Source organism: Hylobates moloch, unplaced genomic scaffold (assembly GCF_009828535.3).
Source record: "Hylobates moloch isolate HMO894 unplaced genomic scaffold, HMol_V3 SCAFFOLD_6, whole genome shotgun sequence".
In the NCBI taxonomy this organism is placed as follows: domain Eukaryota; kingdom Metazoa; phylum Chordata; class Mammalia; order Primates; family Hylobatidae; genus Hylobates; species Hylobates moloch.
In genome coordinates, this window is record NW_026652281.1 from 133,546,534 (window position 1) to 133,562,125 (window position 15,592).

General features: G+C 38.0%; 1 protein-coding gene across 2 annotated transcripts in view; it reads left to right on the top strand.

Moving 5' to 3' along the window:
• The window catches only part of SGCD (sarcoglycan delta), a 423,006-nt gene that overhangs the window by 168,742 nt on the left and 238,672 nt on the right, over window positions 1-15,592 (top strand). For both annotated transcript variants that reach the window (XM_032158477.2, XM_032158481.2), the window contains one exon: window positions 10,661-10,762. In XM_032158477.2, the coding sequence (XP_032014368.2) occupies window positions 10,661-10,762 (102 nt within the window). The remainder of the gene's footprint in view (window positions 1-10,660; window positions 10,763-15,592) is intronic.

The window sequence follows — 15,592 nt, forward strand, 5'->3', positions numbered from 1 at the left end:
TTGCCCAGCATGTTCCTTTAGTAAACCCACACAAAGTGTGGACAAATAACAGTCACGTTTTACCCTCTTTAACCCACTACCTCTTTCCCCAAGCATATATCTCTAAATCAGTTCTCATTATGGATTCAGGGAATTCCAAAGCACATCATGGCATGTCTCTTGAACTGGATTGCCTTTTTTCTGTGAACCTCATATTTCTCTTACAAAAAAATCCCACCTTGTTAGGATTATATTTGTATGCTGTAAGATTGACTCATTTTAAGTGTACAACTGAGTGATTTTTAGTAAATTTGCTTTTATGCAGCTACCACTACAATCTTTTTTAGAGCATTTCCGTCACCTCAGTAAAATCCCTTGAATCCATTTATAGTCTTCTGCCATTCCCACTCTCAGCCCTAGACAACCACTAATCTACTTTCTGTCTCTATAGATTTTCTTTTCTGGACAATACATAAATGAGATCATGCAATATGTGGTCCTTTATGTCTGTCTGCTTTCAGTTATCATAATTTTTGAGGTTTGTCCACGTTATAGCATGTACCTACCTGTATTTCATTTCTTTTGATTGCTAAATAGTATTCCATTGCATGGGTATAGAATATTTTACTTATCCATTCATCAGTTAATAGGCATTTAGGTGGTTTCCACATTTTGGCTCTGATGAATTATGTTGCTGTGAACATTTATGTATAAGTGTTTGTGTGGATATACATTTTCATTTATATTGGGTAGAGAGCCAAGAGTGGAATTGCTGGATCATATGGTAACTCTGTGTTTAAATTCTTAACAGGCAGGCCCTTTTCCAAAGTGACTGCAACATTTTATGTTCCCCTTAATGGTATATGAGAGTGCATGATATTTCCAGGTTCTTGCCATCATGTGTGCTACGTGTGTGTGTGTGTGTGTGTTTATGTGTTTTGGAAACTCCCAGAAGGAAGGAATGCAATCTGCAACTCTTCTTGCCTTTTCATCTAGTGTTTAGCACAGGGCTGGGCACACAGTAGAAGCTTAACAGTGTAGCATGGCATGTGATGGTTAAGGAATTTTGTTTTGGAGTTAGACTGCCAGGTTCTGTAAGCATTGGCTTTCTCTACTGTTAAATGGGGCTAATAGTGCCAACCCTTTTTAGTTACAATGAGGGTTAATGAATACGTTGCAGAGCATGTGCTTTGTCTAACATGTATGGAAATGGTAGCTTTTGTTACTCATGTTTTAAAATTCACATGGATGAGCACTTTCTGAACAATCTCTAGTTTAGCCAATTTCTTTTTTTCTCTTGCAATTAGATATTTAGGTATAGGCAATGTACTGAGCCCCCAAGATGAAATAATATGTAGCACCTTATTTCTCATCTCAAGAAATTTGAAGTTTAGTGACTGAGGACATAGATATAAACAGACAGTTACAATGTATGAGATATAAGATATGAGCAGAAATACGAGATGAAAGATATGATATGAAAAATCCCATATGACCCGGAAAAGACATCTAATCAATAACCAAAGGACTGCAGAGAGGAGCAGAAGCATTGGGAAGAGTATTGCTGGCCAAGGGAAGGGCATGAAACATTTACAAAGATTCAAAAAGGGAAGGGGTTTGGAAAAATTGCGAGCATGTTCTGTGACAGAGTGAAGGGAGACTAGTAAGAGACAAGGATGGAGAAGTGAGCAGGTGCAGTCATGAAGTGTGCTAAAGATTACATTAAGAAGTTTGTTCCTTTCTTTTGTTGCTATCGTTCTATTAAGTGTTAATGTCTGAGGAGCTATGAAGAAGATGATTCAGTATTCCAAAGGTAGAAGTGACCATTTATAAAGAGAAGAAAGCTAGAGCGGTCTCAAACTTTGTAATAGTCGAATACAGTATTTCTCAACTTTAAAAAAAAATTAACCCTCCCCTCCCCCAGAGAATGTTTAGACATTTTTCCCTATTTGCCACCCCATGAAATGTCAATCTTAAAGATATACCACGTATGTACTTTATATGTAAACATATTTATGCTTTCTAAATTAAAAGAGTAAAAATTTTGTATGCCTTCAACCCCCCAATAATTAATTTTTGTCCACTGGGGGCTGTATCCACCTGGTTGGGAATACATACTCTAATAAATTGGAATCTGATGTAGGAACAGGTGTAGATGTCAACATTTTTGTCATTCCCCACACTACCTTTCAAAATACAACTGTTTGGAATGAATAAATCCTGTCACTCTACAGATATTTTCTGAGCACATAATAATTGCCAAGCCATTTTTTAGGAACTGAGACTACAGCAGTGAATAAAACAGTCAAAAATCCCACCCCTCGTGAAGATTACATTCTACTGCAATCTGTATATAATTGTTTCACTCTTGGATCCAAACTAAATAATGCCTGCCATTAAAACTGCTCCAGCAAGAGATTATCTTGAGACTTGTTTGTTAAAACAGGTCTTGGCATTACTTTCAAGCCTGAAAATGTGCTGACAGAATTAAAAACCCGTCCGATGCTGATGCAGGGGGAAAATCAAAGAAGCAAGAAAATAGCACTTTTTTTCTGTTAATAGATTTTATTAGTGGGAAAAGCTGTTTTACACACCTATCAAAATATCAAAAATTGCACAAGAGGGCTGCAACCTACTCATCTAACAACGACCAACGTTTGCCTTTTTCTGAATGAACATATGCACTCTGGGTACTTTTCATCAGTCTTTAGCCTGCACACATCCCTAGGAGTCCTGGGCATGGGGCGGATCCTGGAACAGATCAGAAATGCCTTTTCAGCAGCGTCCAATGGAATGTGAAAAATAGCACTTTCTTAAAATCAACATAATAGCAATTTCCATCCCCATCCCACAAGAACCAACAGGAAGTCCACATCACTCAGAATTTTGCAGACATCCTGGTATCTTACCCTGCAACAGTGGGAATGCCTCTGGGAGCACTGGTCGCTGCCCCGCACTGGCCATGCTGAGAGAAGGGTGGCCCCACCTACATGATCCCTGGAGGTCCAAATGTTCTGCCTCTCCTGGAGAAGGGAAACTTTGGTGAGGCTGGAGTGCTACAGCCATTTCCTTTGGAAGCCTTAACCCCTCCTCGGGACACTGGCAGGAAAATGGTCTCTAGAATTCATGGGAGGCACAGAACTTTTGTCTACCGCCCCCCACCCATCCCAGTGGGAGAATATCTCCTCCTCTTCTTGCCTGCTTTCCCAGCACATCTAGCACAGTTCATTCAATGAGATTCAATGAGATTCCAAAAGACAGGAAACCCCACTGCCGTTAGGCTACTGCTGCTTCATTCTCAAAATCTCTAAGCCAAGTAATGACAAAGCCCAAGAACCTGTTTGAAATGGTGACAAAGGGAGTCAGGGGCAGGAGATAAGAGGAAAGAAACAAGTTATGTGGAAAGAACCAATATTTCAGTCTATTGCGCTGCTACTCTGAATTCTCTTTATTCTGTACTCATCTTCTATAGAAAACTATTAAAACAACTAACCGATCTAGGCCAGATAAGGAATGAAGAGCAAATGCCATAATCCTTGGATCAGCTCAGAGGGTGATTCCCCAGATTCCACCTACCTGTGCCCTCTTCCCCTGCCCCTGGCCTCTGCCTTTTCTGAAAGTTCTAGCTGAGGGCTTAGGGGAGACTCTAAATTAGACTGAGAAAATAATAGGATTTGCTCTTGTGTTTTTGAGAACTCCTATTCTGAGTTGAGTACCGCACCCTGTATGGGAATAGTCACTGGTGATCCTGCGATGAGCAGGGCTTTCAGAATTCTTGTCTTCACTGGGATTACAGTGGGAGCCTGGCCTCCTCCTTCTGTCTCAGATGTACTTTACAGACTTCAGGATCGTCACTGGACAGCACTCATTCAGTCAAGACCTGCTATCCCCCTATTGGGCTACTATAATTTTCATGCTTGCCTTAAAGAAAATTAGTTTCACTATTTAAAGAGGAAAGTAAAATATTGTCTATTTTTCTAATTACTGTTTCTAATTGTTCTAGGAATGATATTCTCTCTCTCTCTCCTTTTTTTTTTTTTTTTTTGTTTGTTTGTTTTATGGGACAGATTCTTGCTCTGTCACCCAGGCTGGAGTGCAGTGGCACAATATTGGCTCACTGCAAACTCTGCCTCCTGTGTTCACGCCATTCTCCTGCCTCAGCCTCCCGAGCAGCTGGGACTACAGGCGCCCACCACCACCCCTGGCTAATTTTTTGTATTTTTAGTAGAGACAGGGTTTCACCATGTTAGCCAGGATGGTCTCGATCTCCTGACCTCGTGATTCGCCCGCCTTGGCCTCCCAAAGTGCTGGGATTACAGGCATGAGCCACTGTGCCCAGCCCTCCCTCTTTAATTTTTTGGAAAGAGGATTTTGCTGTTGCCCAGGCTGGAGTGCATTGACGTAATCATAGCTCACATTCCTGGGCTCAAGTGATCTTCCTGCCACAGCCTCCTGAGTAGCTGGGACTACAGGCATATGCTACCATAACCAACTAATTTTTATTTTTATTTTTATTTTTAGAGATAGTATCTTGCTATGCTGCCCAGTTTGCTCTTAAACTCCTGGCCTCAAGAAATCTTCCTGCCTCAGCCTCTCAAAGTGCTATAATTACAAGCATGAACCATCGGCCTGGTCCAATTCTCAATCTTCTAAATACCTCTTTTACATCTTATTGGGAGAGAAGTTGTAGTTCATAATTGACCTCAAACTCCAATCTTAATAATACGCAAAACTTCTTATGCAGTAAAAGATGAAATGTTTTTTAGTAAAGCTCATATCAAGGTACTTTGATGGGTTTCCAATCCAGCCTCATTGTTCCAAAGCTAGAAAGGAGACTATAAATGTGGGAACATATTATTTAGTTGGCTACTCTAATTGGTTTTGTTTTATATTTTGGAAATAGAGGCCAGTAACAAAAATTCACACTATTTGATAGACCTTTCCCACCAAATACCATTAGGCAGACTTAGAGACAGGGAAGTAGGCTAGAAAAGTGAAACTGATCACAAGCAAGAATAGGAAATCCTGTAAGTGGAAAAATGATGGGGATTTGGCATGTTTGGGGTGAGTTAGCTGCCATGAGATGTATGTGAGGAAAGATTAAATTACTTATTGCAAAAGAGTTACTTGGCTTGGATTAGATTTATATTTCTTGAACTGTGGTCGTTTCTGTACCTCATTCACTGTTTTTATTTGGCTGGGTACCTCCTCTGTTATAAACTGTCTTACAGGATGGGATTTGGAGGGGCCTTCTCTTTTTGTAACTCATCATGGCACATGACACATGATTATACACACAGTGGTCTCTCCAAAAATAGCAGAAGATTCCTTCTGATTATGTCTGGGGGTGGGGGAATGTTGGGTTGTAGTTAGGATCCCCTAGACTCTGGGAAGGTGTAGTAAAAGTATCTATCATAAAAATGAATGGTGTTAGGCTTAGGATTAAGGATGGTTCTATCTATTAATATCACTGACTGCAGTTACCCAGTAAACTAAAATCAAAGTGACATTAATAAGAAACCCAGCAGTAACCATAAGGGCATTACTTTTGTGTATATTGAGGATTGGGTTACCCTTAGCTATTATCCTAATGACTAACGAATATAAAGTCTGAATTGGAAAGAGTTGAGTTCAAATTCCTGGTTCTGTCATTAGCTAGCTGTATAATTTTGAGCAAGTTACTTACTAACAAATTTGCTTACTTGTAAAAGAAGGAAAATAATAACTATCTCATAAGAACATTGAAGAGATGACATGGGATAATTTATATATAGCGCTTAGTACATGAGGTATAATGTACATTCTAGGTAAGTGTTGATTTTTAAAATAAATCACCAAGGAAAACTTTATTTTTTGTTACTTAAGAGTTTTTTTTTTTAATTACTATTGGTGCTTCTAGAAGATTTTAGAAAATTAGAACGTACAGGCCAGCCATGGTGGCTCATGCCTGTAATTCCAGCACTTTGGGAGGCTGAGGCGGGTGGATCACCTGAGGTGATGAGTTTGAGACCAGCCTGGCCAAAATGGTGAAACCCCGTCACTACTAAGAATGCAAAAATTAGCCAGGCATGGTGGTGGGCACCTGTAATCTCAGCTACTCAGGAGGCTGAGGCAGGAGAATCGCTTGAACCTGGAAGGCGGAGGTTGCAATGAGCCGAGATCACACCGTTGCAGTAAGCTGGGATCACGCCATTGCACTCCAGCCTGGGCGACAAGAGCAAAAATGCTCTGTCTCAAAAAAAAAAAGAAAAAATTATAAAGTATAGATAAGCAAAAAGAGGAAAGTAGAAAGAACTCATAACCCAGACATCCAAAGTTATTAAATATTAACGTTTGAGTATATTTTCCCCTAGAATTTTTCTCCAATAAAATTTCCTTGAGGATTTTTTGTTATATGTACATGAGTATATGTGGGCGTGTGTGTGTGTGTGTGTATATATATACATATATATATATACATAAATGTGTATATATATATATATAAATGTGTATATATATTAAACAGTTATTTTTCAATGGGCTTATTATATATTTCCTCAACTGATTGTTTCAGTTAATAATACATCATGAATATTTGCCTGCACTCTTACATATTCCTCTGCGAGAACTACATCATATTCCCTTATAGTGTGTTCAATTATTGTAACGTGCAACTTTGCATAGTTTTTATTTTTTCTCTTATTAACTGACATCGTGATGAACAACTCTAAAGCTAAATACTTTCACATTTACACAGTTATTTCCTTATGATGAAATCCAAGAAGTAACATAATAATTTTCAGTGACAGTGAAGGAACTGAAGTAAATCGTGAAAAGCACAGAGTATAGTAAGTCAGTCATCAATAAATGTTAAGGAAAGGGGATATATGTATGTAGTGTAAGAAAAGAAGGAGTTGTTTGGAATAGACTTGCTATAATACCCCAAATATAATCTTTTATTTAAGAATGTTTAGGAGTTCTTGTTTGTTTAGTATTTGTATCATGCATGTAATCATATGCGTGTAAACATATCAATGTCTTCTGACCTCAATGGGGAAAAATGTCAACATAGCATGCAGACAGATGATGCAGCATAGTCAGTTTATCGAAGTCAGGTTTAGTATGTGTTTCTGTGAAAAGGTTTGCCTCTCCAGCTATCAGAAATGATAATTAATAATGCAAAACAAGAGTGAATCAATCTGTCTATTTTGGGAGGGTTCGAGGTGCCTTTGGACATCCGCATTGCCGTCTTTCCCTTTGTTGCAGGTTCCACCTGCTGCAGGTGAGACACGTGCCATGTCCCCCAGCCTGTTGCCTCTCACACTGGGTTTGATTGCCCAGTTGGCTTCTCTTGGCAGAGCTGTCTCCATGAGTGCCGGAATAGAAATATACAGATAGCATGGAGGAACAATTTTGACCTGCAGGATCTGTTCTGATCCACAGGCTGAAGTGCATTTATGAAGACAGGATGGGGAAAAGTACCCATTTTCCACTTGGTCATTCAACTGCCTGTGTGGCATCCATACTGAATGTGTTGATGTATACAGCACAATGGCAATGGCAGACAGAAGAAGCTACAGGAGGCTGAAATAACATAGGTAACATAGTGAGGTAGATTGGGTGGAGACTGTGCAAACTAGAGACTGTATGGTGTGTCCAGGCAGGGGCGGCTGCTGCTCACCTGAGTGGATGCTGTCAACGTAACTGCAGGCCCAGCGTGGCCATTCCTGTTCCACTGGAGAAACTAGAAACCTGGATTTTTCATTCATATATTTTGCTTTTTAAATGTTATTAGAAAACAGAGGAATACATAAGAAATAATAAAGCATGTTCATAGTGTGTATGTATATACACCAAACACACACACACACACACACACACACACACACACACATACACACACACACACAACCCTGGGAGGAGAAAAACCACGGTGGAGTGATGAAAATAGAAATTTGACTTCTTTGAATATTTGTTATTTTGTAGATTTGACTTTGGTGCCACATACATAGTTTACATACAACAAAATTGGACTTTAAAAAAACAGTCATGAAAAAATGAGAAGAAAAATTGAAACCATTCAACCTCACTGGGTATCATGTTAACAGCATAACCCCACAGAAAGGAATTATTTCAAGTGACTTTGAAATTCCACAGTTTGACTGTATTTTCTTAGTAGGATACACTTTAAAGATTTTTAGAAACCGATAAATTTTACATTGTTTTTTATTAACCATAATGTTAGTACAATAGTGACACTGGTGTTCTGAAACTATTCTGTGTGTGTTGTGAGTTAAATGAATAATCATGTTGGTATTATTCAGAAAAGGGATTTTTGGTATGAAAGAAAGGTAGTAACATTATAAAATCCATGAGATAAAATGGAAATCTTCAAGTCCTGAATTTGAGTTAAAGTTTCCTGTTAAATCATGTTATTTTTACTAAACACACATACACACACACACACACACAGACACACACACACGCCCCTTATTTTCCAGTTCCGTCCACGGAAACAAAGGCTCATCCAGTAACAATCAGTATCCAAAGCTCCCAGTCGTGGTTTCTAAATACCATTTCCCACTGAAATGAACCAGGGCTTCTTACTAAAAATGGCTGATTGCAGTCCTGGGGAAAGACTGTAGGATCACCCTGTAACGTCTCATATAGAAGCAAGAGGGCCATCGAAGACTATGTGACTATATTAAAAGGGTGCAGCAGTCAACTGGAAAAAAACCCTTGACTGAAGTAAGGAAATTAGAAAATTATAGGGATAATAATTGGGCTAGAATGAAACAAATGAAAATGTTTATAGTCATAGTTAAAAAGTAAAAACCTCATTGGTTTGGAAGATACTAGGTGGAAGATGTTAGATAGCCAATTCAGTATTTTAAAGATCAACAATAAAGGAGGGAAAATCCAACTCTGTCAATTCCTCTATAAACTATAATTTAGAGTTAGCAAATAGTTGATGAGATGAACTTTCTCTGGCTAGCATTCCCAGCTAGTAAATTAAGAATAATAGAATTAGGATATAACCAGTTTGAAACCTCTAGTGAAATCATAGGTCCTCTAGGCAAAGACTACATTGGCTGATAACCTCATGGCAAAAATTGTTATGTGCCTACTGATAGAAGAACCTCCCATGAAGTAAGTAAAAAAATGCCCCTCACTCCACCTCAAAGATGTTCATGTGTAATCTCAGGACCCATGAATGTATTATATTACATGGAAAAGGGGAATGGAGATTGCAGATAGAATTACAATTACTGATCAGGTGATCTTAAAATAGGGAGATTATCCTGGGTTATCCAGATGTGCCCAGTGAAATTGCAAGAGTCCTTGAGAATGGAAGAAGGATGCAGAAGATTCAGAATCAAGAATGGTTTTACATGAGAAAAACTCAGTCAGCGACTGCTGACTTTGAAGATGGAAGTGAGGCCATGAGCCCAGGAGCCAGAAAGAGCAAGGAAATTGATTCTCCCTTTAGAGCCTCCAGGAAAGGATATAGCCTTTCTGACACCTTGATTTTAGCCCATTGTGTCCTGGTCAGACTTCTAACACACAGAACTGTAAGATAATAAATTTGTGTTGTTTTAAACCACTAAGTTGTGTTATTTGTTACTGTAACAATAGAAAAGCTAATATACCCCATTTCCTAGGATATATTCTTTCTAGAAAATTGCACCTGAATCTGATCAAGCCTCTTGATGTAACTAGCAATTTACAGGAAACATAAGAAATAGGGGAACACATTATATGAAATTATGGGAATGTTCAGCAAAATCTAAACTCTGAGAAATTCTATTTTTAAAATGACATTTATCAAACAAAGTATATGTGTATATATTTGTATATGTGTGGATGTATGAGAGAGAAAATTACTGACTGGAAATGTTAGAAACTGGCCTAGTATTTTCTGTAGCAAACAATTACTGTAAGGAACTTAATTCAAATAAGCAAATTGTAGAGAGAAAAAAACATATTAGTGAAATTTGAACATTGACAGTGGGTGTTTGATATTAAGATATGATTGTTACTTCTGGATTATGTGTGTGGTAATGGGATTATAGTTATATTTAAACAAAGAAGGAGAGTGTAGGTGGCAATAATAGATAATAATAGCCATAAATTGATAATTGTTGAAGGTGAGTGATAGCTATATATGTGTTTGCTATCTGTTCTTTCTACTTTCGCATATACTATTTCCATAACAAAATATTTTTTTTTAATATTAGCAATTAACTTGACTCTTTAAATGTTTTGTGACTCGAACACCCATGTCCAAAGTCTGGATTTAACCAACAGACTGCCAGCTTGAAATCTCTGTAGAGTTTTGGAAATAGGATCTTTCACTTTTCCTGGAGAATTATCCTTTTCTCTCCTCCTACTTACCTTCTCCCTCCATTCTTTCTGTGCTGCCTAGCAAAATTGCCCTCTGCCCCAATCTGTGTATGTGGATGACTAGGGGGCATTACCATTTGCTTGGAATCGAATTTTGTCAGAAAGAGTGAAAAAGATAATATGCATAACTGCATTAAACAATACTTCCTAATATTTTACATGTTCTTTGAATACCCGTCCTCATTCCATACCTTCAAAAAAAAAAAAAAAGGCAATAACTTTCCGTTTTTGACAGCCTGAGGTGTTTTGAAATTTTGGCTAATCATATCTTCCTTGTTATCTCTGTGTTCTATTTCAGGATGGAATGGGAAACCTGAGGATCACAGAAAAAGGTCTAAAGCTAGAAGGAGACTCCGAATTCTTGCAACCTCTCTACGCCAAAGAAATCCAGTCCCGACCAGTAAGTTTCTGCTGAGAGAAGAAGGCATTAGTGTTGCTCTAGAATCTAAATCTGGAGGAATTGATCTTGCTATCAGCTGAGTACAGAGGATTGGGGTGGGGAGTAATACTGGTAGTAAGATGAATCCACTTTCACTTCTGAATCTTTGAGTATCATCACAGCAGTGGTACTGTAAGCAAGTGAGATGACCTCTCTGAGCCTCTTTCCATTCCTGCTGAATAGAAGGTAGCAATCCCTGCTACCCAACTTTATAGACTGTGCTGCAAATAAGGAAGACAGCAAATGTGGAAAATCCATAAAAAATATACAAATGCAGATAATATTGCTGTTTATTTTATTCATTGAGTACTTCAAAGCCATTTTTAGAAACGCAGAATTAAAGAACTAGAATTTTGTTTTTCATTAAGACTTTACACTGTGTAGCCAGTGTTGGTTAGGATCAATTCAATATCAAGCTGAATGCAGTGGCTCACACCTGTAATTCCAGCACTTTGGGAGGCCAAGGTGGGCAGATCACCTGAGGTAGGAGTTTGAGACCAGCCTGGACAACATAGTGAAACCTCGTCTCTACTAAAAATACAAAAATTTGCCAAGTATAGTGGTGAGCACCTGTAGTCTTAGCTACTGGGGAGGCTGAGGCAGGAGAATTGCTTGAACCCAGGAGGTAGAGGCTGCAGTGAGCCAAGATCATACCACTGCACTCCAGCCTGAGCAACAGAGTGAGGCTCCATCTCAAAAAAAAAAAAAGAAAGAAAGAAAAGAAAGAATTAATTCAGTATCAACAGCTACATTCTGAAATGGTATTTAAATAGTCACTACAGAGTGTGTACCCTGTTCTAGGCACATTGCTGTTTTGCACGCAGTATCATTATCTAATTTAGTTCGCAGATTTGTCCACTGAGGTGGGGACTATTGTTGCCTCTATTTTATAGATTAAAGAATTGAGGCTTGGAGAAGTTTCATGTCAAAAGCTTCATGCTTGTAGCAGGACAAAGATTTCAAGCCTTCTCTGTTAACCATTATTTCCTACCTAAGCTTTTTCTTTCATTCTTTCTTTTCTTTTTTATTGCTATAGCAGTGATTCCTACATACATATCTTGCCTTTATTAACCACTGTTATTCCAAATTGTATGGGGTTCTTTTAGTGGTTTTGTTTTTCGGTTGGTTGGTTTCATTTTTTATTTTTAGTTTTTATTTTTGTTTTTTGGTGGAGTGGTAGAGTTTGCTGGTTGAAAAGGATTATTAATGCTTTGCTCTGCCTCGGATTGATCCCCCTTCACCTGCGAGCAAGGCATAACGGGAAAGTTCCCCCAAAGCACTACTTGCATTGCGTGCATTGATTAGCATAATTATTGAAATTCAGCAACTTGGTGCATTGGCTGATTTTATCTGAATATTATACAAAGTCTTGAATTGTATTAAACTAGTACGACTGCTAAATTTCGATTAAGTTTACTCTCTTTTGTGCTTAGCAAAAGAGAGGGAGTCAGGATGTTAAAACCATCAAAAATAGCAAATGAATTTAGCCATACAATGATTATTTATAAAATGTAACTGGAACCTATAGCACAATGTCTTGGGTACTTAAAGAATGCAGAGAATTGTAAACATATTTACTGTCATTGAGAAACCTATACCCTAGAAGGAGTAGTGAGGTGACCCTGTAACGTGGAGAGTCAGATGATAATTCTGCCTTGGACAGAATAGAGACAGTTTTAAGCATTTAAGAAATATCTGTTATATGCATTGCTCTTAATTTATATCTTGTTTTCCCCACCTGGCAATTTGCTTAGTTGTCATAGACCTATTTCCAGTTGAACTTTAGACTAATAGTCTTACCTGTATTCAACTTGTTTAACTCACTAGTTTAGTTTGGTCATTTCCTTCTATGGATGTTGGCATACCTTTTCCGTAAAGGGCCAGAAAGTAAATATTTTAGTTTTATTTTAAACTTTTTTTTTCTTTTTTATAGCTCTCAAAACTTAAATAGCATTCTTAGTTTGGGAGTCATACAAAAATAGGCCACAGGCTGTCATTCATCAACCCTTCTAATCTATATTAGGAATAATTCCATAAATATATAAATGCTCTTATTAGACTGAAAGTGGTAAAAGGTAGATTTTAAGAACATAAGAAGAACAGTTGATATGTGTTGAGTAAAACATCCTGAAATAAGTTTCTTTGGTATAGAATTAGTCATGTCAAGATATTAGGAAATGTGTTTTAGAAGACTTGAAAACAGGGTACTGGGTGCATCTGTTGGGTCTGTATGCAGGAATTGGATGTCTAGCAAATGTGTTAGCCAGCCTCTCTGGAAATTGACAGACAGCTGATCCTAACTGAGAGATATACCTGCTTGTAAGCTTAAAAAGTAACAATACTTATGTTTATATTTAATTACTTACTTTAATACTGAAATATATGAGCTATCTGCAGTGCTTTCAAATCACTGTTTAAAGAAAATAAAAAGCCCTCAAATTCGCTATTTTCCATTGTTTTTAATAACTTTTTTCAAAAATAGAAAAGTTTTATAGCCTTATATGTTTCTAATAACAAAAGAAGTGTCTTCTAACTGAAGGAAAAAAGACACACAGAGATGCATACATAATAAAATCCGTAAGTTATGTGAGCTGTACCTGAAACCTGTGCACAAATTCATTCACTCTTCTGCATCACACACCACACCTTAGGTCAAGCCACCATCCGTTCTCACCTGCACCACTGCAACAGTCTCTTCACTGTCTGCTGCCTTACCATTTTAGCTTCATTATACAAATTGTAGCCAAAGTAGTCTTCAAAATGTCAAATCGCTCCACCTCTTCACAAAGGATTTCCCACTGGTTTCCTGTTGTATCTGGAATACAGTCTAAAGTTCTCACTAAGGCCTATAAAATGCATTATTAGATGTTTTCATTGAGGGCTCCTTCTGTTCATCTTTGTATCAGCTCAGATGTCACCTGTTTAGAAAGACCTCCTTCACCCAATCAGTCCATCTAGCATAATAGCCGTATATAAAGAGCACATTGGTTTTTATTCCTTATAACTGTCATTCTTTCACATTCTTAGGTTTATATGTTTGGAAGAGCAGGAGATTGTCTGGATTTTCCCCACTGCATTCCTCAGACCTCTTGCTGTATCTAGCACATAGTATATGATCAGTAGATGTTTGAGAAACTGAACCAGTGAATCTCTGAAAATGAAAGTGTCTCTTAAGTCTATTCTGCAGAGGCAAGCACTGTTAACAATTTATTTGTTTTGGCCGGGCACGGTGGCTCACGCCTGTAATCCCAACACTTTGGAAGTCTGAGGCGGGTGGATCAAGAGGTCAGCAGTTTGAGACCAGCCTGGCCAAGATGGTGCAACCCTGTCTCTACTAAAAATACAAAAATTAGCCAGGCACGGTGGTGGGCAACTGTAATCCCAGCTATTCCAGAGACTGAGGCAGGAGAATCACTTGAATACAGGAGGTGGAGGTTGCAGTGAGCTGAGATCGTGCCACTGCACTCTAGCCTGGGCAACAGTGAGACTCTGTCTCAAAAAAAAAAAAAGTAACAATTAACTGTTTTATCAAACATTTTCCATGCTATGTATTTTTTAACAAAACCATACCTTGAATACTATTCTGTACTGATGCAATGATGGTCTCATAAGATTATAACACCATATGTATTTTTACTGTACTTTTTCTATGTTTAGATAGATACTTCCCGCTGTTCCGATTGCCTACAATATTCAGTTCAGGAACATGCCATACAGGTTTGTAGCCTAGGAGGAATAGGCTATGCCATACAGCCTAGGTGTGTAGTAGAGTACACCATCTAGGTTTGTATAAGGACACTCTATGATGTTTGTGCAATGGCAAAATCACCTAATGACATGTTTCTCATAACGTATCCTCATCAAGTAATGCATGCCTATATTGTTTATTTTGTATATCGTACATTTAAAATTTTAACAGCTTTCCTGAAGTACACTTCTGATAAGCTACAATCTGATAAGTTCTAAAATATGTCTGTTCACATGAAACCACCACAATCGAGATAACGAATGTATCTGTCACAGCTAATAATTTCTCCTTGCTCCACGTTAATCCCCCCATCCTGCTGCATCCTTCCTACTTCCACAACCATATGCATTTCCTAGAACTTTATATAAATGGAATCATATAGTAAGAGTATCTAAATAATGTTAATAATAAGTTGTCAGTTTATAAAGACCTTTTTTAAAACCATCTATTTAATGTCTAACTTAAGAATATGATTTTTTTTTTCCTGCAATGGGGCTATGTCTTGATTTTCAGGGGAGAGATATTGGAAGTGGTCCGGTTCATAAACATTTAGTATTTCCCTTCTGGATAACATCAAAGCACAGAGAACAGAATAGAGAATAACATATTAGGCATAGCATTAAAGGAAGAGTTAGTCTTTCTTTGATGTGTCCACAAAAACTGAAATCAAGTATATTGGCATGAAAAGGTGAAAGAAAAAGATTTCTAAGATGATGATTTAGTCCACAGAGCTTGCCTGTCTTTAAGCACAGAAGTTATTGCCAGCTGAAAGAAACTGGAGTTCTGGTATTAAGGAAGGTGGGAGGAATGAGTGGTTGGCAGGCAACCAATATGATCTGCCATTTTTACTGAGTCATAACCTCACATGATGCTTATGAACCTCACATGTAGTTTTTAGCACCTTTCCATTCACCACTTTGTTATCTTCAGCTTACTGGTTGTTTTCTGATGTATCTGACTGTTGTCTGTAGACTACCTCTGGGGGCCTCTCATCTGCATAATTGTCTGCAGTGTCATTTTTATGTAGATCACAGCTGCTTCCA